Source organism: Neodiprion pinetum, chromosome 5, assembly GCF_021155775.2.
Source record: "Neodiprion pinetum isolate iyNeoPine1 chromosome 5, iyNeoPine1.2, whole genome shotgun sequence".
Lineage (NCBI taxonomy): Eukaryota > Metazoa > Arthropoda > Insecta > Hymenoptera > Diprionidae > Neodiprion > Neodiprion pinetum.
Genome location: NC_060236.1, coordinates 25,496,877 through 25,524,328, shown reverse-complemented (window position 1 = coordinate 25,524,328; position 27,452 = coordinate 25,496,877). Strand labels below are relative to the sequence as shown.

Below are 27,452 nucleotides of genomic sequence, written 5' to 3'. Positions count from 1 at the left end.
GTATTTGCAGTTAACGATTGAAACATATCTAAGAGATAAATTAAATGCAATAATAATCATAAGTCTGTATAACAAGCTGAAAGAAAAATTTTCCTCAGTAACTCGCGTTCAGAAATTAGTCTAAACTTGTTACACAGATGCATGATCACTGTCACTGTTAAAAAGTAATGCAAGAGGGCATGGATATTTGCACGCTACCGATGTTTGAAGTTTTCAAGGAAATACATCTTCAAATGGCAGCAATTGCAGTTTTCCAAGTTTTATCAATACTAACTCCAATTACTTTTTAATTCGACATACGTATAAGCAGGTAACGAAGAAAATCTAAAGAGTTTCAGGAATTAAAGTATCCCACAACCTGATCGTCTTCTAAATCTTGAAAAGAGAGAGTATATAACCCAGGAGATGAAAAATCAATAATAATTACAATGGCTTCAGAAGAAAAAAGAAATAAAGGTAGATCGAGTTGATGTTATTGATAATAATGTAATTACAAATTGTAATAACTATTGAACGGTTTGATTCAAAGGTGAACAATTGTCTTTGAAAACTCAGATCGCGATAAATATAAAAAGTGTTTGAACTAAAAAATGTGAGAATAGAATAGAAATAACTCGAATGTTAAGTAGACTGGAATTAGTTACGTTCATAATTGAAAGTATACAATAAAAGTATAAGTGAAAAAAGTAAGTGATCGAAGTATCTAGATCGTGCAAGCATATGTATGTAAAGAAAAATGTAGAAAGAAAAAGGGTTAAAAGAACTCAAACCTACCCTCTGCAATTACTTGTTACTAAGAACATACTGACTGATCGCACTGACCACGTAATCGTTTGCATCGAAGTTAACGTCACTCTTCTCATCCGAAACTGAGCTCAACTCGCCGGTCATCGTGTCTCCATTAACAGTAGACGGGGCATACATATCCGCAGTTTGAGATTTGTTTATGCCTGCACAAATAACGACACAAGTAAGTATTAATAAATGAATTTCGATCCTGTTCTTGGAATATCAGTCATATTTCTTCGTCGATTCTATTCCATGTAAATGCTAGTGATATTTGGTAGTAACTAAAATCTTGAAGAATTTATGGTTTTCGGACAGAGAAGATAGTCTAAATTTTTCTTAGCGATAATTGTCACAAACTATGGATAATTGGCAATTTAGGCAAACGTAGTCTTGATTAGTAACTATAAAGTAAAAAATCAGGAAGTTGTAATCTAGAATTAACTGGTATCATGTAACAATTCTCTCCCTCCGCTTTTTGATAATACCAATCCAGGAAAATTTTGTCACTGATTAAACGAGCCCTAAACTACACTTCGATCTCACGTGGAGTAAATTTATAAACTTACGATCCTTGTTTCGCTTTCGCACAATGTACCACAACATGATGAATAGATTAATAAGAAAAAAGACGACGAGTGTAGCTGCGATGGCATAGATATAATTCATCGGGATGTCTCCTTGCACCACAAGAACGTCTGGGAGACTCTCCACATTATTCGGTCCTACAGGAGAAAAAAAAATTGAAGGATAACGTGAACAGTAATATTTACCAGAGCGATTCGCCTTCTTTTTTGATGCTAACGTAGCATAGACTATTGGCGTGACAATGAGTAGACAAGCACAGGCGGATACAGCGATGATAATGACGATGATGTAGGAAGAGTTAGTCTCGCTCGCCGTCAACTCGGTTGGAGGTGCTTCCCCTGCAACCCAACCCATCCCCCATCACCCAGACGTTACACATGCACAGCCTTACAATTACCCTACTAATTGTTAGTCTCCGATATTTTTATGGCAACAGTCATTCTTTTCTTTCTTCAATTAGTTTCTTTGCATTTAATTTTTTATTTCGTATTTTTGTTACTTCCGACAGTACGTTGATCAGGAGCTGACATGCGGAGTATCAGTATTACACAGTTGGAGCAGAAATGTTTCTTTACTTCTTTCAAATATTATAACAATTAACAGAATTTAAAGGGTGTAGGCAAGAAGTGCTTCACCTAATTCTGTTTTAAGACTGAACGAGAGAATTGTGGGTATGGATACTCAATAAAACTTCTATCAGTGTCTACTTCTTGTAAAACTTCTGTGCGGTATCACACTGTTACTCTGTGCACACTATCTAGTCTACCGACTCCGTGACATGTTCGAATTGTGCATGGATCGGTACTATTTGATTGCGACAGACATAGATGGATACATTATACGAACGGATTGCAATTTGATATCATGCTGCAGAAACGTTGGGACATAAAACATCATGCATCCCGCAGGAGAATTTTGATACCATTAGTGTTAAGTTTTCCGTTGATAGAAATTCGATACTGTTGGTTATTCACATAAGCGTTTACGAAAGTATGCAATGAACCTTCCTCGTTTTACAATAGGTACAATATAATTTTGAAGCAGCGTTAAACGTCATTTCTATGTTATCACCAAGAGCCCTGGATGAAAATTCACATGTAGTAGTTTTCAGCGTGAAATTCCATGTCATTCTACGAAATATTACTGTAATCTCTACTGGTACCTAGATACCTTTAACTAGTATTAGAGAAAAGGAGAATTGTTCAGTGACTTGAAGCCTCCTATCATTATTGTCAATTTTGTAATGAATGTGATGGTGACTTACGCAACGTCTGGACTTTGACCAAGTCTGGGAGGAAGGCACTCTGCCCCTTGGCATTGATCGCCTTTATACTGAATACGTAGTAAGTACCGAGGTTCAGCCCAGTTATTACGACGTGGTCCTGCCCAGGCGAAGCATCGATGTATTGATATCTGTCTTCGTAATCCAACGCTTGTCTCCACCTGACTTGGTGCGAAGTTGTAAGACCGCCGTCGAATCCCCTCTTCCATACAAGAATCACTGTGTCGTGGGTAACGTTGTAGACTCGCAGCTCTGAGGGTGGTTCTGGTGGTGACGTTACATCCAAAAACACCTCCTCGGTCACACTCCCTACTTTGTTACGTGCCTTGCATTCGTATTTACCATAGTCACCCGCAGACACGTGGTATATTGTCATCACTGATTGGGCGGACAACTGAGTAAGCTGAAATATAGTGAAGTTTCACAGAAACTTTATTAATTTTAATAAAATTCAATGATTTTCTGGAAATCTTTACATGCTTGATAGATACAATTCTTATGTAATATTTTTAATTTTCTCCAAAACTTATTTTATTACGTTCCAAATGTGGACAGTCAACATCGGTCCTTGACGACAAAATTCTCTTTGAAACTTGACCAAAATTTTTGAAATCTTGTGCGAATTCTTATAAAATTTTGCAACCTAGCTCGGAAAATAAATACTTTATTGATAATTTCAGCGCTTGGATACGAGTCAAGGAGCACTATTTCTGAAAAACTCACGTGGAGCCTGCGAACTGGGATACACAGATCTCCTAATTGAAAGTACTTGTTATTTTCTAACTCACCTCAGTTTGAACGATGTCATATTTATTATCAGTCCTATTGGGCAATAGTTGTCTCCCACTGAAGACCCACGTGAATTTTGGCATCGGTGAACCTCTTGCCTTGCAGGTTAAATGAACTTTGGCTCCCTTGTTGGCTGCAGCTTTCCTGGTCAACGGTGAGCTTTCTATTTCTGGTTTGACTGTAAAGACGAATCAGAACAAGTAAGCTTATTGAAAAATTCCAAGCCTACGATACAGTACACAGATGCTTGTGTAACTTACAATTCGTGACGAACAGAATTGGTCTCGATGTCACATTGCTTATTCCATTGTTCACATTACACTGATATTCACCAATGTCTTCGCGACTTGGCTCCATGATATGAAGGTATGAAGTTTTGTTCGTGAAAGTAGTGAGGAATCTTCTACTGAGATCGACATTAGACCCAACTTTATACCATGTAATGTAGCTGTCTCCAATTGGACTGCCGTCGACCTCGCACCATAGCTTTGCCTCAGAATCGGGAGGATACACGACTCCAGATTTGGAAGTCCGTATAATTTTGGCTGGAACTAAAGAGGTATTCGGCTTTGATAGTCGTCGAAGGAGAATTTATATTCAAGAATGACCGGAGCTGAGGAGAAGAACGAAATATAATGACAAACGCATTGGTTTGCCTAAGAGAAAGGTTAATTCTTACATTGCACAGTCAGATTCAGGTCGTAAGTAGATGATCCCTCTGAGTTTATCGCCTCGCATCTGTAAGTCCCAGCATCGCGACGTTCCAGTTTAGTTATATTCAGAGTCGGACCTCGAGCTGTAAATCTCTTGTTGCTTGTACTCAATGGCGAACCAGATCTGGTCCACGTGTAAGTTATTGCTGTAGGATTTCCAGCTGCTAACACAGATATGACGAAAGGTTCACCCTCCATTCCGACGAGTTCGTTCGGGTCCAGCGGTGAAAAGATTGGTTTATCTGTACGAGAAATAGGTAAACGTATAATAATTTTGTAATCGAATGGAATGAAACTTTTCCAAGGTCAAACATGAAAACCGCGAATCTGAGCTAAGACATTGAAGTTCGAATAAAACCCAGAAGAAGACATATTTTCTATACTTTATTCAACTTACATGCAATCGTAAGTGTCGTGGCATCGTGCACAGCGCTCTGCAGGATAGCGTTCCTTGCCTGGCAAGTGTACACTTCACCGTTCATTTTTTCATTCAATTGCAGCGACAGTTCAACCGAGGAAAGATATCCCCCGTGTAGTCCAGGTTTTGTATCATTATGAGTTTCAGGAACAGGAATTCCCTGTTTCCACCATGACATTTCAGCAGGTGGGTTACTGCTGCTCGACTCGCAAATAAGTTGACCTAATTCACCGGCCCGAAATTCGTTTGGTACTCGCGTGATTTTCACTTGATCCGGGGGAACTGTAGAAAAACGTAAAAAAGAAAAATAATTATTGCTAGTACATGAAAGCAATATTGGCGGCAGTGAATGGAGAGTTGATTCTCCTCTTAGACATATTTTTCGAATTTCTCAAAAAAATTCATGACAAAATTTACTGGAAAAATTGAGTAACACTAGATTATTTTTTAGAATATCATCTATGATCATATTATAATTTTATGGGTATCCAGGATTATTTTCTCTGCAGCATTTTCAAAAACGTACAGTTTAACTTTTGGAACAGAATTGAAACTGTACCCAAAAAGGGGAAAAATTATTGAAGAAAAGATTGCCAAGTTTAACGATGAAACTAATTAAGTATATCGAAGACTATGAAACTCACAGTTGACTTTGAGCTGTAACAGTCCAATAAGCGGTATTTCGACGGCTGAATTTGTGGCCTCGCATCTGATCCTAGCGTTGTTATCGGAAGCGTTAACAAGCATTGTAAGCTCACTGGAAACTGCGTGGTCGCGTGTCCGCACGTTTCCATTGACCTGAAAACATGTATGACGAAGGGGTAAAGTCGATGAATTGCAAAAATTATTGGTATGATATCAACAGATACGTGAGAACATTATACACGTACACCTCATGAACAAAAATATACTTAGTTTATATCAAAAACCATTATCGGACAGATGCCGATTGAAGAAAAGTCGTACTGATTATTAATTAAATTGATTTCTTATCGTATATTTGAGTATATATTAATTTAACATAAAGTAAAAGCTTAACAACTTGCGTGAAATTAATTAACAACTTAATATGCGTACAATTTCACCGAAAAAGATTAGCAGATTACAATCTACGGTCCCCTGAGGCATATCGTGTCAATTGCAATGCCTCGTCTATATAGGATTTCATTCTGTAGGAGTTGAAGCGAGCAAAAAAATTAAAAACTCGTTTTCACAACATCCATTCTTTACCTTTTTGTCATTCTTGTACCACGTTAAGGTAGCCGGAGGATTTCCTGCCGTTGCTGTGCATGACAGTTTCAGAACTGTGCCAGCATCGATATTGTCGCCGTCCACGTAACCAGTGACGACGATATCGGAAGGAGGATCTGTTTCGTAACGGGCAAAGAGAAAAGAAAAAGTGAAACACCAGTTGGGAGAGGAACTTTTGATTAGGATCGATTAGAAATGGAATTATTGTTTCGATCACGTTTTCGCTAAAATATCATGCAACTGGAATTGAATGCCAATGGTCATAGGCTCGTACATTAGTGCGACATATTTTTGTACTACACAACAGATTTGATGAGAGGATTATGAAATTGCTGACGTTGATGAGGATGATTCTATAAGTTCCTTACAAATGACGTTGATGGTGTGCGTGCCAACGACATTTTCGGCCAATTTGTTGTTTAGCGCGTGACAAAGTACGACGATACTTCGAACTTCCGGGTTTATGTTGAACATTATGTCCGACGTAGTTATCCAACCACCCTGGCTGGCAAGATTCGTTCTTGAAGTACTGTTGCGAAAGTTTCTGCCAGCCACCACCCACTTTATATCGGCTGGAGGATTTGAATTTTCCGTCGTACAAGTTATCTGCACCCTTTCACCTGCCTTCGCCTCCGTCGGGCCCGTGATTATCGCCCCGGTTGGAGCGACTGGTAATCGTAAAGAAAGGAAACATTATTACCTAATTGTAAGATTAGAGATACAGAGTAAGATGTAAAATAATCAACGCGAAGAGGAAAAACTCTCATTAGCGTAAAGTAATTAGCCCTTCGAATTTTTGAAAGATCACTTTGGCCTGTTAATTTTCGAAAAACGTCGTCACTACGGCTTTGAAATACCTTCACAGCGCCCTTTTCATAAGCTTTACTCAGCATCGTATCCAACTTTTCCGTCTCGAAGCTCTGCAGAGTGTTATTAATTAATTTAGCCCTTGAATTGTGCCGGACGTTTTACCCAGGGTAATTTTTTTTTTTTTTTTAACTTCTTTCCGAGTATAATTTATTATTATTATCATTATTATTATATTTTGTATATGCAGTTCACTCTCGTTCTCTCTTCTTCGGTGAGATAATTCTCAGCTGAAATTCTACAATTGCGAGGGAGAATAATGTATGTACATGAAAATGTAAGGGAAAGAGCGCGTTGATACTCACAAAGAACAGCCAAGTCGACGTGGACTTTGAGCGGCGTGACGCTCATGATGTTTGATACTTCGCATGTGAATCGCGCCTTGTTATCTGTCGCTTTTGCCTCGAAGGAAAGAACGTTTTCGGAAAAGGAAGCCTCGGTACGGTAGACCGTCTGAATTTGCTCGTCGTTTTTGAACCAAACAACCTGCGCCGGGGGATTTCCGCCTCGCGATCTGCAGACCAGATCAACCTGCTGGCCTCGTCTCACTGTCTCACCCTCCGTATAGCCCTCGATGTAAGGCTGACCCGGAGGATCTGAAGATCGTCAAAAGGAGAAAAAGCATTGAATCATTTTTTCCTTCTCTTTACTTTATAGATATTTTTTTTTTTTTACATCGCAATTATATTTCACAATCACTTTCAATCGCCATTGACAAACCCTTATTCACACTCCGAGGATAACGACTATTGTATACATTCCTTCTTGTTCATTCGCGTTTGCGAGTGGTACCAATTATACTCCGTGGCAGACATGCAGGTTGGTTTCAATTTAATTCGTAAAAGAGAAGAAAAAAAAACCATGGACCTTGTTCGTTGTTAAGATGCAACGGTACGTAGAGTCCATGACATGCATTAATTAACTCATGCTACAATCGTCAATGATGAAGAAGTATTCTCCACTACGAGTGTGGGTTATGTTGTGTTATCAAAGTATTGCATAAAACACCTGACATTAGGTATTATCGAAGGAAAGAACGTTTAAACCAGTTTGTACACGCTCTTCTTGGACATGGGGTGAAGACAAATTTTCATCTCGCTGCCTCTGTTGTATGTTACATGAATACGGGATGATGTTTCATTACCAGGCATTAAAGGTGAAAGGTCTTCTTGGTGTGTGCGTGCGTGTGTGTAAAAGGAGAGTGTATCGGCATGTTTCTTTATTTGAAGAGACCCGATATAATTCTCTCGTATTTGATTGGAATATAGGGTCTTTTGAAAAAACGAGACTCATTTTCAGGCTGTTAAGCGTGTTTTTTTTTTTTTTGTTTTTCGTTTTTCCTTCATCTACCTCACAACGTGGCATTTCCCGACTCGACCCCCTGTTCCACGTATTCCCCAATTGCTTTTCACATTCAAGCATCCGGAATGATGAATGGGGTAAAATAAAAACGAGAGCAGAAAAAAGAAATCTTTCGCGAATATTTGACGGCAAAAGGAGCTAATTTGACACGACGTCGAGTTGCAGGATTTGAAAAGGTTCTTCTCTCGCATTGTTTCGAACACACCGATACACTGCGGAGTATTGTTCGCTATTCGTAGTTAGCAACGTCAGCTGAGTTGGGCTCCGGGACTCGGAGCATCTAATGGGTTTGACACAACGTACCGTTTCCTATTATCATTGACACCATACAAAGGGAAGGAAAGCAGACAATACTCACAAAGGACAGACAGTTTTATTGTGGCTCGCATAGGCATGTCGACCGGGATGGCCGGGTGTCTGGCTTCGCAGGTGTAGTCGGTTTCATCGTCGTCGGCTGTCGGGACGATTGTAATTGAGCCGTGGGTGTCGTACTTCAACAGTTTCTTCCTGGATTCACCTGCCTTCGGCATTTCTTTGTCTGAAAAACGTTGCCGTTTATATTTGTCAGCAACATAAAATTGGCGAAATTGTTGTACCGTAGGTTGTCAGCCGAATACCAGTCTTGTCACCTACACTGGCTGATGGGAAAATCACAAGACGTTATAGGTACCTACTTGGGAGGAGGTAGGAAAAAAGTTGTCACGGTCTACCGATTGCGCGTGGTTTCATCTCGTATAAGCGATTAAATAGCGGTTTATGAGCTCGTTTATCAATTAGGATTTCGGAATTACCACCCGGGATATAATCAGAGTCTGCCATAATTCCGGGGTCTTTGCTGGAAGCACGGGTTCGGTGTGGTTGTATCACTCCTAGGGGCGGAAGTGTTCCTTCTTCCCTCTTCTGAGCTCCGTGTACGTATGGTAATTGAGAATCAATGTTATTCCTTCCGGGCTTCGACGGGGACTTAATACTTACCTGATACTTGCCAAGATCTACTTGAGAAGTAGCACGTAAGCGGCCAGAGTGTCAGACTCGTGAAGGCAAGAGAAGAAAAAAAATATATAAATAAAATAAAAATCATAATCCTAATTCCCGTAAAGATTTATCAAACAACCTCATCGTTCTTTCAAATAATACCGTTGCTACCTTACGAAAAAACCTGTCCATCGAATATACTCCAATATTAATGTCAAACAGTCATACACGCGGGATGTAATCAAGATCGATTTATTCTGCGTTTGTACGAACGCGTGTAATCGACGTGTGACAGCGGTGGGGCGTGGAGATATTAAATTCAGAGCTGAGCGAATTTGCATATTTGAAACGAATAATTTTCCCTTGTTTTTATGCAATTCAAGTGTAGTTAAAAATTTTACACACACCGCGAAGTCCGGAGTTACCGGCCTCCAACGGATCCCTGCGTAATTGCATAATTTCCCTGATGATCCAACAATCTGGTTAATGACAAAAGATACAGTAAGAAAAAGTGGGTACCGTAACCGAGTTAAGGGCGTATTTTCTCACTCAATTCGTAATCCGACGTCTGGTCTTAAGCAATTCAACTATCGTAGAACAAGACTTGCGGAAAGATAATTATCCGGAATTTACAATTTCCCAACGTCGTCGCGATAACGAAGAGCGCGTTCAACAAGATATCTGAATACCTTGTCACATAGTATAATCACATTCCGGTCTAATTGCTAAACTAAAATGCAAAGAGAGAAAATTGAAACGAATCGTCAACGTTGAACGTTGAAAAGTGTCGCGTCGTCTCCGAATTCATCCCGGTTGAAAGACACTCGCCTTGATATTTCCCGTTGCGAAACGAAGCCGGTCATTGGTATGTAGTCCACTCTTTTAAAAGCTACTCCTCGCTCTTCGTCACTCGCAGACGGACGTGAAGAGAGCCATCGTAATTATTGATGATAGAGTATCGCAGGGGTGAGAGCTGGCCGATCGTTGACTCGAGAATTAAAAGGTCTAAAAGGTCAAAAAGACGAAAGGCCAAGGGCCAAGAGCCGAAGATTGGTCTCTGACGAAACTCACCATCCTCGGTTGGTATCGACTCGATGTCGGACGCCCCGCCCTTGACTTCAACGTTTCCTCGGTACCAAACTATCGTTGCGGCTGGTTTGGCCAACCTCACGGAACAATGGAGCTGGTAGGACTGGCCGACCTTCGCCTCGATTTTTGCGTGGTCCTGGTAGTTGCTGATCTCTACCTTTATCGGCGGTGCTGAAACAACGATAAGAGAAGGGTGTGATATATCGGTTAGAATGTATCGTTATGAAATTACCACTAGCTCTGTTCACACACCCCGAGCACCGCAGCCTCCGGAATCACCACCGCGTATGGTATAAACATCAACAACTAAGTACGCTTGGAAACAATTTGCAAGGCAATTGGAGTTGTTGATATTTGTTGGGACATGCTTTGGCAACTATTGGACGGCTTATCAACGCCTCTATTCTATACCATACAGCGGAGGATATAACCGAACCAAACACCGGCGTGCTCGTAGAATAATGATGTTTTCGCTCGGTGGTAGTTTGCGCAACGAAATTGGATTCAATCTTCCTTCCCTGTGCGGTTAGGATCCGCCTCGGCGAAATAGATTCCGCTAAATTATCGAGTGTAATTATTAATCAAGCTTCCGTTCATTGTAATATCGTATTTGCTCCTTTTTCATCCCCTACGATAACGCGACTATAACTATGTATTGAAATTTACGTTACACAGGATCGTGTTACGATCCCACTGACAATTAACCGTTATAGTTACCTACTACGAGGCAGACTTTACCCAGACACCTTAATTAGCCTCGAACCCATAAGTTAGGGATTATGCAGACATCTTTCGGATGACTTTGGGCATTCTCATTCATCCTAGATGCCTCTTTGTCCGGGGTATACGTAATCGCACAACAAAGACAAGAAAAGACGAGGCAAGATGTGGGCAAATAATTGGACAGGGTATAACAATAGTTGAGTGAAATTTTACAGGCGAAAATATCAGTTTGCGGAGAGCAGCGTAGCCCTTGTTTGTCCTGCAGGGTGCTGGCATTTGGGAACAAGGAAAAGGAAGGTGGGTTGGCACTGCATCTTTGATGAAACTTTTTAAACTCTTAACGACACTTCCCTGCTAATTTTCACCATTGACTAAATTTCTTAATTAATCAACGCCAACATCTGGCCCAGCGCTGCATTAAGATGACAGCGAAGAATTGGCCGGCGAAAAACTCGTTAGCAATTTTTTCCCTACGCATACATATTATATAGAGCTAATTGAAATTTTCAGACTTTTTCTCTTCTTGCTGTTGAATTTCTTATACATTTATCTTCATCGCTTGCTACGTCTCGTTAACGGATTTAAAGACGTGCGGGGCGCGGCTGAGCAATATGGCGTCGGACACGGCAATCAGCTGATCGTTCCGCGTATATATTGCGAATATCAAAAGCGGTGAAAAGTTTTTAAAACTTTTTTGACGAGTTTTATTTCGTTGCAATGAGTTGATGTATATTAAAAAATATAACATGAAAAGAACTTTTATAATTAGATACGGTTTTGTTTGAGTACACATTAATTACATTCACTGCCACCAGATAGCGTATCCCCGATATGATGGATACTGATTTTAAAATCATTCTCTTATAATTTTCATACTTTTCTTAAGATCGTTTCGATTCTTTACGAAAGACTTATACCTATATACGTATTGACGATGGGCCGCTTGACGAGCTTATAAGCTAAAGGAAAAGGAAAAAACGCGGAGGGGGTTTTAAGGTAGCAAAATAATTTTACCCACGTCGGTTCGCAAAGTACTTCAGCTAACTAGCCCCCAAATTTTAAGCCCCCTGAATTCATCTTTGGACTGATCAACAGAGACCGCGACGAGTCAAAATTCGGGCAGAGTGTTAGCGAATCCGTTTCCCAATCAATTATAATTATTTCCAAATAATCCTACAGAAGGCAGACCAGCAGGGTAAAAGTAACCCGAGTTATATGAATGGTAGTTGGTACATATAACGTTTCGAAGTCAAGCGGGTTATTTGGTCGGGGCAAATAGCTCGAGGCGTGTACGGTGGGAACCAACGACATGTCATAATAGATGAACCTACTCGATATGCGAGTAATTCAGCCACTAAGTGAGAGGGTTGATTAATCGAAGACCCTTTGATACCTAACGAGCTGAATTCACACTGTAGAGAAAAACTACCGGATTGACGACAGGCAAACGTCGATTATAGGTATAGTCATATAAGCGAGAGTGCGAGGAAGAGAGAAGGTGAGCAAGAGAGGAAGAGAAAAAGAGTAGAAGGTTTGCTCGTGCCACCGGGATTCCCTCAGGACTCAATTCATATTTGAAAACGGAGCAATGACACTGTTGGACTACGATTAAATATGCCGCGAACGAAAAGAGTGCGGGAGAAGTAGAGGAGAAAGAAACAGAAAAAAAAGAGAAAACGGAAAAAGAAGGACAGAGGCATTGGGCACACACACACACACACACACGCGCCATTAAGGCAGTTTGCTCAACCTAATTATTCAGCCTGGAAAGTTAGGCGGACTTGTACATCAATATACACATACAATTACACGTATATTGGTGTAAGAACAAGTCCAACATTCAAATTTGAAATTTCAATCTGTGGTTAATTGACCAAAGGTCAATATTACAACCCTGTCCAGAATCAAGTGAGGAAGAATACTTTCCGGATAAAATATTCGAAGTAAAATTTTCGATCACTCGTTTTACGCTAGGAAAAATCCACCGTAAACATGTTTCGCCAGTTTATACATTTTCACTTCGGGATTGCGAAAATTTCCAAAAACTGTCTGAAAAAAAAAAAAAAAAGGCAAGACAAACGGATGTTTACTTACTCTCCGTTGTAGTGTAACATATTAACAAATGCTTCGACTTTGCGAAGAGTACATTCGTGAATAAACTGTTTTACGTAAAACAAAAAAAAATTAAAAAAAAATTAAAAAAACAGGATGAAAAAAAAAAATCAAATTGCAAACCACAAATACCTTAATGTATATGTATACGTGCATCATTCCCTACGTTGGAGTTCAACCTGGCGAACTTTCGAGGACCATATCCATGCAGGTGGCTAATATTGAGTTCGAATCGAATTTCTGCTGGTGAGTTGAGTATAAGTACCGTAAACCGTGTAGAGGGTTGGAAAAAAGAGTGGAGAAAGGTGGAAGAGGGGGATGCGCGGCGGTGCCGTGCGATGCGAGATTCGGATTAATTTAAAAATTCCCGACATCAAGCTGCGAGTTACACCCGCTAGAGAGGGGAACTTTTTAACCAGTCAGCGAAAATTCTGACGTCTGTTCGTGTCCCGTTTTTCATTTTTCTTTTTCGGTTACGTTCTCCCACCCCCCTCCCGCCCCTTTTTTTTTTGCCCGGAACTTCTTTTTTCCCTTTTCTTTTCTTTAGTTTTCTTGTCCGTTTTATTCGACGATGGCGGGGCGAAATGTAGATACGAGGGTTCATAGAGAAAGTGGAGGGGTGCACAGGTAAAGGCTTTTATGTCCATTTTCATTCCTGCAGACGGTATCGGACCAAAAAGAGGACGAAAGTAGCTCAATAAATATTCCTCAGGGGTGCAGACCGGGTGTCGGAACCGAGAGAATAAGAGAAGAGATGAGAGAAGTCTGGTCTTTGCTCTACACTTATCGAGGAACTGAAGTGGCATTCAGACGCTGACGAGGTTGGGAATTAACGCTGGACGGATTTCAAAAGTTTATAAGTCACAGGGATGGAAAATGGAGAGGGGTAAAGGAGAGTACTGCGGATATTAATTTAAAATTAAAGCCGACAATCGTGCGTCTGAACTCTTTTAATATATAAACTGTTTAGCAGTAATTTTGGCTGTATAAATATAGTTAAGTTTCACATATTTTTGTACATTTTTTTATTTTCACTTTGCATCACCGTTGCTGCTGTAAGAAAATTATTGGTTTCGGTTGAAAAACACTTTTTGTAATTTGAACGAATCTTTACGTTTTTCTTCGAGAATTCGAAATACAGGTTTTTAGAAAAATGTCAAGTCTGTCCGACAAAGTTCCGCGATTATCTCGAAAACAGCAGGATGAAGTAAATTTGAAACTTACAGGATTTTATTTTTTGATGGGTATGAAAAATTGCCATGTCCTGTTTAATTTGAATTTCCGGTTTTACCGGGAATTAATCAATTCTCAATGTTGAATCGACAAACCTGTACTTTTTCTACACAATCAAATGTATTTTCCTCAGTTTATACAGGGTGTCCCTAAATTGCCTCCCACGGACTAGCCAGCATGATACCTCGTTAAAATCGAACCGAGAATTTCTTTTCCGGAAGCTCGTCCGACGCATAGTTTTTGAAATATAAGCGATAGCGCTAGGCCAATCAGAGTGCACCATTTCGTCTAGATTTGCCGCCACGGAAATTGCTGTTTTGTTCGACTGGGTGAATTATTATTATTCGTTTACGAATTAAATATCGGCACCTCCCCTCTCTCGCTGCTGTACCCCTTCTCGGGCGCTGACCTCGGTATTGTTGCCGCGGTACACGCTGCCGGCCGCACATCCATGGGCGCACACTTGTGTGTGTAAACAGAAGCGCATCCTCAAGCATAAGGGGTACAGCAGCGAGAGAGGGGAGGTGCCGATATTTAATTCTTAAACGAATAATAATTCACCCAGACGAACAAAACAGCAATTTCCGTGGCGGCAAATCTAGATGATATGGTGCACTCTGATTGGCCCAGCGCTATCGCTTATAATTCAAAAGCTATGCATCGGACGAGCTTCCGGAAAAGAAATTCTCGGTTGGATTTTAACGAGGTATCATGCTGGCTAGTCCGTGGGAGGCAATTTAGGGACACCCTGTATACTTATTAAAAAAAAAACGCAATCATTTTGTGATTTTCAGAAATTGTTTTTTTCCAATTTTATTTCAAAAATTTTGTGAAACACCTTGAACCCCCGATACTCTTAGACAATTATGAGGATAATACTGAACTGCATTTTCCTAATTCCGAAAAGTTGGCAAGGTTTCGCTGCTAAATTTGGCAGCTAGGATAGGGAAGAATAATTTTGTCATTGATTTTCGTTTCTTCATCAATTGCAACGAGACTGAATTTAATTATCAGCAGGCTGAAGCAGGAAAACAGTAAAATTCTGTTGCAAATTATATAATATTTGCGACAGTTATCGTTTGTGAAATAAATAAAAAGAATACGAAAAGCTTGTTTAAAAATATAGCCTACTATTTATGTGCGTACGAAAAGATTGAATTTTTTCTAAACCGCGATGGTTGATTCTTGTTTTTCCGCACTTCTCTAAAATTCCAAATTTTTAAAATCACGAGTGAAGAAAGGCAACTTGCTCAGCCACGATGTTTCGTAGGGGTTTTTTTTCACACAAATTAGAAATCTGAGGAGCGATTTCGTGTTGCGTATGGGCGACCGTATAACCCGCGTAAGCATAAGAGGAATAGACGTCAGGGAGTAAAAGCGGGGGTTTGAAACCAAGAAGGAAATCCTCCAGCTCCGTCTCTCTATCCGCCGTTCTATGAGTTAGGGGTAGGCAACTTCCTTGGCAATATTCACGGACCAACGACCGCGGGGCGACGAGCGCACTCATCCTTACGATAAATATCTCCTTCTCTCCTCGGCTGTAGGACGTATACTGGCAAAAGCGCGGAAGGCGAAGCTTTCAGTCTAAAAAGCTCAAATTTCCTGACGGCGGCTGCCGTTACTGCTTTTCGGAATTAGTCTTCGGGATAAAAAGAGCCGCCGTGTGTGTACCTGAGTGGCGAGCCTGGGTCTCTATCTTTTCACACTTTATACGTAGAGGTTACAACGAATCTCACCTCTCGGGAAAAACAAAAATGGCTGACACCGATGGGGAAAAAAAAAAAAAAAAAAAATACAGAATAAAAAGTAGACGCATGAATAAATAAATTCACTGTATCTAGGGTAAGAAAATTTAAGCGAACGTCTCCGAAAGTTCTGTAAAAGCTTGCGGCAATTTTCTCCACCACGTTATAAATTTTGTACTACACAGAATCTTGGGAAGAAGTTTCTTTATTTCAACGGGTTTTTCATTTCCCAGAAGGATCGTTCTAAAATTCATGCTCATTCAACACACGCGTTATATTACGATCGTAATATAAACGTCGAGTAACGAAATACGACTTTGCAAAAAAATAAAAATAAAACAAAAAATAAAAAAACAGAAAAAAACCAATACCGTTACAAATTTAACGTTCTCTGTTTATCGGTCGAGTTGGATCGACGTTTCGGTGACGTATTAAAAAAAACAAAAATCTTATTTAGATGTAAGAATTGAAATTTCAAGTTAGAATTCAAGCCGGAATTGTAATCGGAAATGGTGCTGAAAACAATTATTGTTTTTGAGGAAGCAATTCAACGGCGGAAATATTTATAACTGCAATAATTTCTAACTTTGTTTTTGTCGCGAGACTGGCTCTAGTATTCAGTGACATATGGTGTCCACCCGTAGTTCAATTCCGTGCCGTTCGACACTCATAAATCGCTTTCACCTAATATTCGATTTTCCCCAAAGTTCACCGTGCACCTAATGCTAAACGCGTTAATTAAACATCTCAAAGAATCGTTAGGCGAATATAATTGCAAAATTAACTTCAACAGCTTGAACAACTTTGCCGGTATACGAATCGCGGAGTCGAAATCGGTCGAAATCATTTACCCGGAACGCCCTGTATTATACGTATACACTTAAATCGGGATTTCAGGATTTTACTTTCACTCACTCGAATGGGGCATTTCATCCCCATTTCCGTCCTACCTTTTCCACCCTGTTTTTTTGCTCCTTCTGTATACACCTGCATACACGTATGTACGTACATACATACAATACATATAGGATATACATAGGTATGTAAATACCTGTATATATCGCGGACAAAAAGCTACGCCTTAGCTAATTCCCGCACCCGGTGGCTGTAGCCTCGAAAACTTTTTATTATACTCGAGTGATTAGACACAGGGTGTAGAAAAATAACAGGGAAACGACGACAACGGGGACAAAAATAATAACGGTAATGGTCATATAGGTGAGGATAACATTGAAATTGGCAAGGATGATGATAATGATTAAAAAAGTACCACATTACGCGTCACGGTAACAATGGAAGACCGTGGCATGTGTTTGTTGCGATGATAAACGGATCAAGGTTTAAACAACATTTACGAAACTGTTAATAGCTCGATTCCATCGTACTCTTGTTTCCGTTGGGTATGGTTCATGATTAGCCCACACTGAGCGGGTTTTCCCTTCCCCTCGGTCATTACGCGTCACTCGACTATACCCGTACAGAGTGATTGGCTGACAATAAGAATAGAAATGAGCGGTAACTAACGGTCGAATAGTCTAACGCGCATGCGCTGAATTTCTCAAGGAAAAGCAGTCGCGTCGCGTTGGCAGGTTGACCAACCGTCACAAGTTCAGATGACAGGTCGCCGCGATGTATGTAACCTCAAAAATGTTGGTATTCCTGACCTAGAATTTTAGCGCATGCGCGTTGGACAATTCGACCGTTAGCTACTCATTCCGTATATAATGAGCCAAAACTTAGGCCTGTGCCCGTATTACACACTCGGCATTTTAACCCATGAACTACGAATACACGAATGCCTGACCTGATCAGATAATGCCCGGCTAACCGCCATGCCGCCTACTTCACGTTGCATACGTGTACGCGGTACATGGAACGCTGTTGTAACTGATAATTTCATCCCTTGCATACCTCACACTGACAGCTCAATGACACGAGGTCCATTATTATTAACGTTGTTAGCGTAATTATCCCTAACACGCCAGGGATGTCGCTAATTATCAGTCTCCAGTTTCGGACTTTCTGTATTTTGATGCTAAATGAGTGACATCGATTTTCCAGTAAAATCAAAAAAAAAAAAAATGTTTATTTCGTCATTGGTACAGGTTTTTTCGCTATCACGATTGCAGATATTTCGTATCTTTTTACTGACTAAGATAATGGAGGAGAATGTAAGTTACCAAAAATACATATGTTAAACTCGAAGAGTTGATCCGGAGATTCTTGATTCCAAGTTATCTATTCTTTCGGCAAAGTGGGCGGTAGAACAGAATGAATAAAGAAAAGAGCGATTCGAAAATAACTGACGATGGATACACGCACGTAAAAGTGCGCATAATAACTGCATATACATATTGCGTAAGCGAGAAGGGAAAATTCATAACTTTAGAAGGAACGGAGATGTGAAGAAAAAAAAAAAAAATCGGTACAATACACCCACGTATTTCTTTTTCGAGAGGAATTTGAAAAGATCTCTGTACGACGCAGTGGTAGCTATAATAAATATGCGCGTGGGGCAGGAACATATTGCGATTTTTCTCGGGGTTGAATTTGCCATGCGAAGAGCAAGGGGTTTATGTGTGTATTTAGGTTGTTCCTCGGCATTCTTCGTTCGCCTTTTTTTTTTTCTGTCCCCTCCTTTCTTTTTTTCTTTTTACAATTACCACAGTGTATGAAATGTAAATTTCTTTATTTCGGCATACTTTTTACCTGCCCGGATTCGTGGCTAAGACTTTATCCTGTAAACTACCGCTGCTACAAAACTACCCCTCCCTCTTAACCAGACAAGAACACGAGCCTTGGCTGCTTGAAATTTTTTGCGTTATGCCTGTAAGGAATGCTGGGATTACATTGATCTTAATCTCGTCGTTTCGCACACTTTTGCCACTTTTCGTAGGAATTAATTGTTATCGTGTTCATTATTTTTTCCCTGTTAATTCTAGTCCGAATTTGATCGTATTGAAATTTTTTATCACGTGCCCTGTCAAGGATTCATCAGTTGGAGAGTCTGGTGAAAGAATCAATAGCAGCGAAGATGTTGAGATCAGGGTTTCAAAAAGTGAAACTGAAGTTAGTCGACTTCAGTTTTATCAAAGGGATCATACATTTCATTCGAAGAACACTTGTTGAAAAAAATAGATATTCGAAGAAATTGTGCAGATTGATTGAGGTAATTAAAAAGAATAAATTCTCGATATTTATAATTCCAAACCCTCCCCCCTCCCCAAAAAGACGAATTTTTCAACTTTGGAACGTCCATTTGTGATCAATTCAATTTTTGTACTCGCGTGTGTTGTAATTTGGTAAAATTCCGCTACTGTAACGATGTTTATAACGGGTCTCGTATTATTATATACAACAGGAATCGTTGAGGCTGTTGAAACGTCTGTATCGCATGTGCGGAGAGTAAAAAAGACTTTCTTTTCAAGTACCTAGCAGTAGCAGCAGCAGCGGCAGCAGCAACGCAGGCGTCAATTGTGAGCTGAGTTGCAACGAGTAAAAAGCTTTTGGCTAGAGAAAAAGACGGGAAAATAATAAAAATAAAAAATATATAAACATACAAAAAGAAACGTATCCTTTATCCTTGCACGTTTCTACGTAACACGTAGAGTATAGGTACGTTATACTTTTATAGGTGCGGTTTTCCAGCAGGTTGTTTGAAAAACAAGGCTTGAAATTTAAAACACTATTATACACAGAGGAGAAATTTTTAATTTTTTTTTTTTCACATAAGATGTATGTATGCAAATTACCGAGAACTTTACACCCAGGGAATGTCTCGCTTAGATGTAAAACCGCGTCAAGCGTATATATATACGTCGGAAAAAGTTCACTCGAGCATTTCATTAGGAAAATGGTTCGTCGACGCGTGTGAGACACAGGGAAAATAACAAACGTATTTTGTTAAGACGAAAAGACGACGCCGTATATATCTGAACGTACTTTATACCAGCGAAGTAGTATGATTCTGCACAAGAAGTATGGTTCATTATTACAGTTTAAAATCGTGCATGAGGTACAGTTTCAGAAAAAAAAAAAAACTCCCGTCAACTGTACACACCCACGTTTTACAACATGTATTACAAATAACTTTGTTCTTTTCTTTCCTACTTCCTCTCTTTACATTTCAATACGAAGACCCGATATTTCTCAGGGTGGTGACAGTTTTAATCAAATAAAATTCCCTGACTTTTCTCGTCAAAAAATTCACAACTCTCTGATCTCTTTTTCACGAAACTTATTACGTGATGTTAGGTCGCTTTCAGCACTAAAAGCTCGAGAAATTATTGACTTTCAATATACATATAAATTTCGATTCAAAAACACATGGTATTGCTTCGTTGCGCACGAATAATTAGAATTTGAACAATACCATTTTCGAAAGTTAGTTTAACTAAATATACGAAGCAAAGTTGAAGTTTGAAAACAATTTATAAAAAAAAAAAAAAAAAAAAGTTTTTCCCTGTGATCCATCACAATTACCTGACTTTTCCTCGACTTTCCTCTATAGACGATATTCCCTGACTATTCTCGATTTTCCCGGTACGTTGCCACCCTGTTTATGTACTTGACGAAAACAACTTGGGCGAATATATTTTGCGAATCCAATTTAGAATCTATATCAGAGACGTTAACTTGGATAAATTACGAAACGGAGAATACGACCTGCTCAAAGAACGTCTTTCGGTGGAACGTTTCTCACGGAGGATATTTCAAGACGAAGATAAATTTTCGGCGCTCTCCTTCGCTCCAGCAAAAAAAAATTAAAAAATCACCGAACCACCTTTTTCCCTTCGTTTAATATAGATTTCAGTATTTTTTGTTATTTATATACATATATACATATATAAAACACATCAGCCGAGATAATCAATTTTCCCCAGGTTCAGAGCAGGTACATACATACATACACGCAATATCGTTCCGCACGACGTATAAGAAGAAAGAAGAAAGAAGAAAGAAGGCTAGGCCCGGATGAGAAAAGACGAGAAGAAAAGAGAAATAGGGGGGCACATACATATATTAATTAGGTTAGGCAAGGCTTGCCCGTAACGATGCGGGATCGCTCGTGCGCGATATATTGGCGACTCGGGTGAGTTAGTATTGTGCGTGTTTCCCGCACGAGTGTTGCCGGCTGCCCCCAGGAGATTGGCAAGTAACAAAGCACATTCTAGCCAGCCACGCGAGCGTGCCCTGAGCTAAATTGAAAACACTGTTTTTATTTGATCCGCGTAGGTATTACTATGGCTGAACCGTCGGTTAGGTAGGAGGTGTACCTACCGACCGAGCTGCACAGGGTGCGCGCGTTCATCCCTTAAAATAGTGCCTCTGTGCCAGCGCTGCGTTTGTTCTGCGTTATTACGTTTCTCCCTTTCTCTGTTTTTCGCGTCTTTTTCGACACTACGAACGTATATCTAGGTATATTCCCTCATCTGCGCTGTTGAAATCTGTATACCCAGCACGAATATCGTGCGATACCTACGCGGTGAATGAAGGGTGAAACAAAAAGTAAAAGGAGAAAAATAAAAGAAGTAAAAAAAAAAAAAAAAAAAATAAACGTACAACGGACAACGGAGAATTCTGTAGGGAATATTCGGGCTCTTTGCGTCAACATTTTTTTTTACACTCTCATGTAGCAGAGATGCCTTGAATAGTTAGATCGTGTTATCAATTTTTTATCATCAATTGAAATAAAATTGAAGTAAACATGCCAGATTGAAAGCCATTACATGCATACACGATCAGGTATATCCGTATATTACGAAATCACTAAATTGCGTGTAAACTTTGTAATCAGGTTTTTTTTTCTACGGAATAAGTAAAATACAATCTGATTAATTATTTGAAGTTTCTCTGCTCTACTATACACGCATAAAAGTGCAAAATTGAAAACTACAATCAGAAAAGTACTTCGAACGTGGAATTCACGTGATTTCTCCATAAAACCGAATGAAATTTTGAAGAAATCTGTATCACCTCAAAATATGCGAATAATCAAATATTCAATTAGTGAGAACGAGAAATGAAATTCATATTTCAATTTTTAACAAACAGCGAAAAGTTTTGGTAGAATCTTAAATTTGAAGGAGATAAAAAAAAAAAAAACTGAGGTATAACGTTACGTGAAAATATTAAAGAAGTTCACTTTCAAGAAGACCAAAAGAGCCAAACTGTTCCGAGTGATCTCTAATATTTTTCGTACACATTTCTTTATATATTTGTGACTAAGTTAAGAACGAGTATAATTATCATTTTCTTCGGTTTGAAAAGTTTCGGAAAAATTCATCAGCACTCTCGTACGCAGGACATCTAATATTTTTTTAGGTATCTAGACAGATACCCAGTTGTAAATGTACCATGCCACCTACGTCACAACAAAAACTAGTGTAATAACAGTAATAATTATAATAATAACAATAACAATAACAATAATAGTACGGCCCCGAAATCGCAGAGTTGTTTACCAGTCAAATTGTGCTTGAAAAATTCGCGTCAATGAACAAGAACCGCGAGAAGGTTGTTGGTTTGGGTAACCTTTGGGAATACACAGTGTAAATCATATCGTAAAAGCTAATAGAGAGAGGTATCTAGAAACGCGGATACGGGGTCGCGGTTCGTGGGTGGACAGGTGAGTATTGTATTATGCGCAATGGTACACACAATGCGGGCATGTAGAACGTATGTTATGTATGTATGTATGTACATTGGCTCGGAGCCGGTGCTCGAGGGATCGAAATTTTCGTCGTCACCAACAATCGTTGTTAGGAAAGTTGGTTCCTCGGTATGTCCGTGACTGTATAACACATCAAGCAGGACTGGATGATGGTTGACAGCCTGAAATAGTCCCCAGCGTCGAATGGTTTGAGTGACACAATTGAAGGGTACAGTTAGGTGCACTCCCAATTCACCATCAGCGAGCTTTTCCGTCAGAATGGTTGGTACTGGATCGTTGCTGCTGCTGCTGCTGCTGCTGCTAGTGTTGTTGAAGCTGATGCTGCGAGTGGTATTAGAGACAAAAGCTCCGGCACGTTTGTGTGTGACGTATTCCTCGAAAAATTATACACGCGTATGCACATTCATCATTTTCATTTGTCACGGGAAAAATAAACAGGGTTGAAAAACAGTCGGTAGATGAACGAACAAACCGTGTGATGCTTATCGCCAGCGTAACAGGTAAATTGTTTGGCATGCAAATTTGTTCGACAATACGCAGAGTTGATGATCAAACCCTGTACTTGAGAGTTCGTACAGAAAAATCCGAGCGCCAGACGTCACTGCAAGATAACGCATGTCGAAACAGTTTTCAATCATACTGGCTTCCAGAGGGGTAAAAAGTGAGAGAAATTTGTCGAAGAAGATTATGCGGTTGGTTTTTTATAGTTTCTTTTTTTTTTTTTGCTTTTATCAAACCAGGCAATTATACAAGATCGGGAGATAAAATATCACTCGTTATACGTATGCATGAACTTGACTGCACAAAGGCGTGCAGTACAGATCTCTCCGTTTTGATTATAGATGAACGATTTGAATAGCTTTGATCATTATTCATTGTTCCGATTCGACGACGCGTGTGAAATACACTGAGGAATTCCGCTTGTAAGCCGGAGGAGAAGCTGAAACGATATATGATGGACAATTTTCGTAGAGTGTGACATCTTGCACATAGAGACGGAGGTTTTTAATGGCGAAACGTGTCTGAATGCCCGCGTGCGATAGGGTATGTAGGAACGTACATACATCCATTTATCTCGCGAATACAACGAAGGTGGCGTACGAGGCGTTTGCAATTTCCCGATAACACGACACGCACGGTCGTTGAGATGTTTCTAATGGAGCGAAGCGTCGAGTAGAGAAGTGCGACAATTCATCGAAGCGACACTTGCCCAATCAGAAGCCTTCGGGTGTAGCAAATTTCTCAATTACGGGTGCGGGAAGTTTTGCCTGCCTCCTCCGACGTTCGGCTCCGGTGCAGAAAGTACCTCATACCGTCAGCCCCGCAACCAAGGGGATGAGAGGAGGCTACACACAGCGGTATTCTGCAGCAGGACTTGTTTGTGCTCCTTCTGACCTTCCCGGCAATATATACCAGCAGCAACGGCGTACAAACCAGCCAGGGTATCCTTTACTTGGCAAGTATCCCCCGCTCGCAAGGGTAAATAGTCTGTGAAGCAGACCGCGTTTGAAACCCAAGCCATGCCACGGCGCGGTGTCTTATGTACACACGAAACACCCAGCCGCCAATTCCTCGAGGTTCGCGTCCGCGAAATATCTCCTCCTCCATCTCCGACACCATCTCCGTTTCAACCACCGTACTACTGGTTGTCGTACCTACTCTCTGACCTTCTCCTATATACAGGTACCCTGGCATTTCAACTATGGGGTATTTCGGCGAAAGAAGATCTGAAGATGGCTCATGATATTTCCCGAGCAAGGTACGGGGCTTTATTGCCGGGAGGGCTTTATTGCAGGCACGCGTCTCTTTCGGTTCAGAAATATCACCGATGTCGGGGGCTGCTTTGCCCCTGGCTTTCACCTTCTTTGGCACATTTTCCTTATCCCCAATTAAGAGGATTCATATACCCGGATCTTTATCGAGCGCTCGGCTTTTCATTCTAGAATATATTTTTCGGTGTACCGTACATTTCAAGATACACCTTTCAGTGCGGTGAGTTCTCTGTGAGGGTTCGGACCTTTCGAATTTTATCCATTTCTCCGTTATACGCATTTTTCGTATTCATGCTCAACGCCTCGAAAGCGTGTCGGAATGAACTCGGCGATGAGCTGATAAAATTCGAAGTATACTCCCCGCGACGAAGAGAGAATATTAAAAAGCTGATGGAATAAGTTTTTCAGAATTACAGAAATCAGTTGTTCGGGGAGATAAACCTCGGGCCACAAGCTCGGACTCGAATATCGATCGGAGTCGGCATTAGTTTAAAACGAGAAAAACTTTAAGCTTCCAATTCTTAGATAAGCATGTACATATACATACATACATATATATATGTGTGTGCGTATGCATTGCATATACAGAACAAGAGGAACAGACGATAACATATTTTTTACCGACAATATACCTGTAACAGCTTCGCGAGTAAGACGATAACTACACGTCTACGACTTCAAGGGTCCGGCAGATCATTGGAAAAGCTCGAGTAGTCCAGACAGGCAAAAAAAAAAAAAGTCCAAATTTGATACGGGGGTTCGCATCACTGACCGTATATTCGGATCCTCGTGGCAGATTTGATTACCTTCTTTCTTTACCCTTCTTTTCACCCCGCATCAAGAGTCGAGGAAAAAGAAAACTTGTTTTGCCGAAGGCAACCGACGCGCGAAGCTCGTATCGGGAAGTTCTTTCGATACACTGCGTACGAAATGCGACATCGTTTCGAGAAATTATGGGAAACAGTTTTGCGAGGGACTATTCACCATAAGGAAGTGATCCGAAGTCATTGAAAGTCACTGGAAGTTATTGAAAGTTACCGAAACTCTAAGAACTTCCTCAGAAATTAGTGGGTAGAAATGTCTCAAGGGTAGTTTGAACACGGAGGAAATTATTATGATATTCTACCAAGTTTGGAAGACGAGAATCACGAGTCGGAGTAAGTCAGTTAAGCCTGTAAAGATCGCGGTAAGTGATTCGAAACCATTATTAATCTCTGCAACAATTTTACTCCATCAGCTGTAGGATATTCCAAATGTTAACGACTAGAAACTAGCTTGGTGAATTATTACGCAATACAATCCCTCGGTGGATCACGAGGGAATTGGAAATAGTCGGTCAGAGTCGTTTTCAAAATCAGAGGAATCACTTGTTCTCCAAACAGCAAAGAGTAAGTATCTCTCAGCTCAAGCAGAATCGATGCGGTGGCTGAAGACCTCCATTACGTCCGTTAGAAAGAATCCAATAACCTTCCAGATGCTAGGGTATGAACTTTAAATTACACTCGAACGGTCGATATGACAATGAAATTATTTCTCAATCAAAGGCACCGAACGTCACTTCACCCGACACCGAAAACTGCCTTAAACCGTGTCTAACGATGACGGAAGTTGCGAACTGTTGTTAACGGGTTCGAATTCAGATAGCGACTAGATCTTATCGTGGTATTTCGGAGTATCCATAAGTTACGCTGTTAGGTACATTCCCCTCCTCGTTAAAGAGCGACTCGCGATTCGCTCAGGGTAAACATAATGGTAGCAGAAAAGAGGGACAGAGGGAGAGGAGCCATCTAAAAGGGTCGATTGGGAGGGAAGAAGAAAAGAGAGGAAAAAAAAAAAAAAAAACAAATGGTAGAAGAGACGGGCAAACAAACAAATAGAGAAACTCGCACACGTTCGGTAGTTCTCGCGAGTTTATCGACACTATCTACGGTACACTTTGCCCATCCATTCTTTCGTGCGGAGAGGTTTGCACGCGCTAGTATGCCGCGTGTGTGTATTTCCCTGTTGTTCCGCCGGTCGATCCGAGGCTCAAATCCTGCTCTTTCGACCACTTTCGAATAAAGCGAAACACAAAAGGGACCAAGAGAGCGCGCGTAACTCGGACCCGTCCGAACCGAAATAAAAATTGGTGGAAAAATAAACAAGACTGCCAAATGTCCGTCTGACTTCCACTTTTCCCGGTCACAAAGATGTGTCCCTGCAGACGTATGGATCCTTTATGGAGACACGTGTACATATTCAACTATTTATGGAAGCGGAAGAGCCGGGAGGAGAGTTGGACAGTTTTCAAGTGGCCTATATAACTTCCGAATCCCCTAGCGGATCGATGGATGGACTGACCGTTATCCGCCTCTTCTTGACATCCAAGTTTTCATCGCGTTTCGAATACCACTCGTCCCAAATCCGGAGTGTTGTTGATTGGCGGCAAACTTAATAAAACAACTGGTACCAAGGAGACCAAATCCGGTACATCATCTAACCTATAGCCTTCAAAAGATATCCACGACCTTTCCAACGAGTACTTTTGGACACTCGGAATCACGGGTATTTTAGAACATTATCATGTTTTACAGCATAACGCAATGTGTGAATTAGGTCGAAAAATGACTCAGTGTTCTTCGGCGAATCGTTGCTTGAGGAGCCAAGTTGTACCAACCGTAAATTCAGTGCCGGTGTAGCCAGCTTGAGAATTACTTTCGGAGCACCGATGAAGTTAGAGTCGTTAATATCATTCGAACGGAATAGAACCGAAGAGATCGATGAGAATCACCTTCGAAGCTGATAGATTTTCGAATAACCACCGCGAGCCATCTGTCTGTATCAGGTAAGTTATATGACCACTTAAAAAGCGTCCAACTTTGTTTGCTCAGCTCGAAAAGTCCTTCCCGTGTGTACAATCTTAAATCTTTGAATCGTTTTCCCTTTCCATTCTACTTACCCTTCTCCTCTTTTGCCAATGTTGGAGCAGTCAGTCACAGGACTTGCGTCTTTTCAGAGTCTCAATTTTCTTCACAGACACATAACCGCCAGCGTGTCGACGAATGTTCAACACACGTATTCCTACACGCCACGGA

General features: G+C 40.5%; 1 protein-coding gene across 1 annotated transcript in view; it reads right to left on the bottom strand.

Moving 5' to 3' along the window:
* The window catches only part of sns (sticks and stones), a 198,093-nt gene that overhangs the window by 9,600 nt on the left and 161,041 nt on the right, over window positions 1–27,452 (bottom strand). The window contains 13 exon segments of the mRNA XM_069136573.1: window positions 823–950; window positions 1,356–1,511; window positions 2,639–3,059; window positions 3,445–3,623; window positions 3,706–3,996; window positions 4,125–4,400; window positions 4,556–4,858; window positions 5,221–5,374; window positions 5,807–5,943; window positions 6,196–6,495; window positions 7,000–7,290; window positions 8,415–8,594; window positions 10,103–10,291. Coding sequence (XP_068992674.1) covers window positions 823–950; window positions 1,356–1,511; window positions 2,639–3,059; window positions 3,445–3,623; window positions 3,706–3,996; window positions 4,125–4,400; window positions 4,556–4,858; window positions 5,221–5,374; window positions 5,807–5,943; window positions 6,196–6,495; window positions 7,000–7,290; window positions 8,415–8,594; window positions 10,103–10,291 — 3,005 coding nt within the window.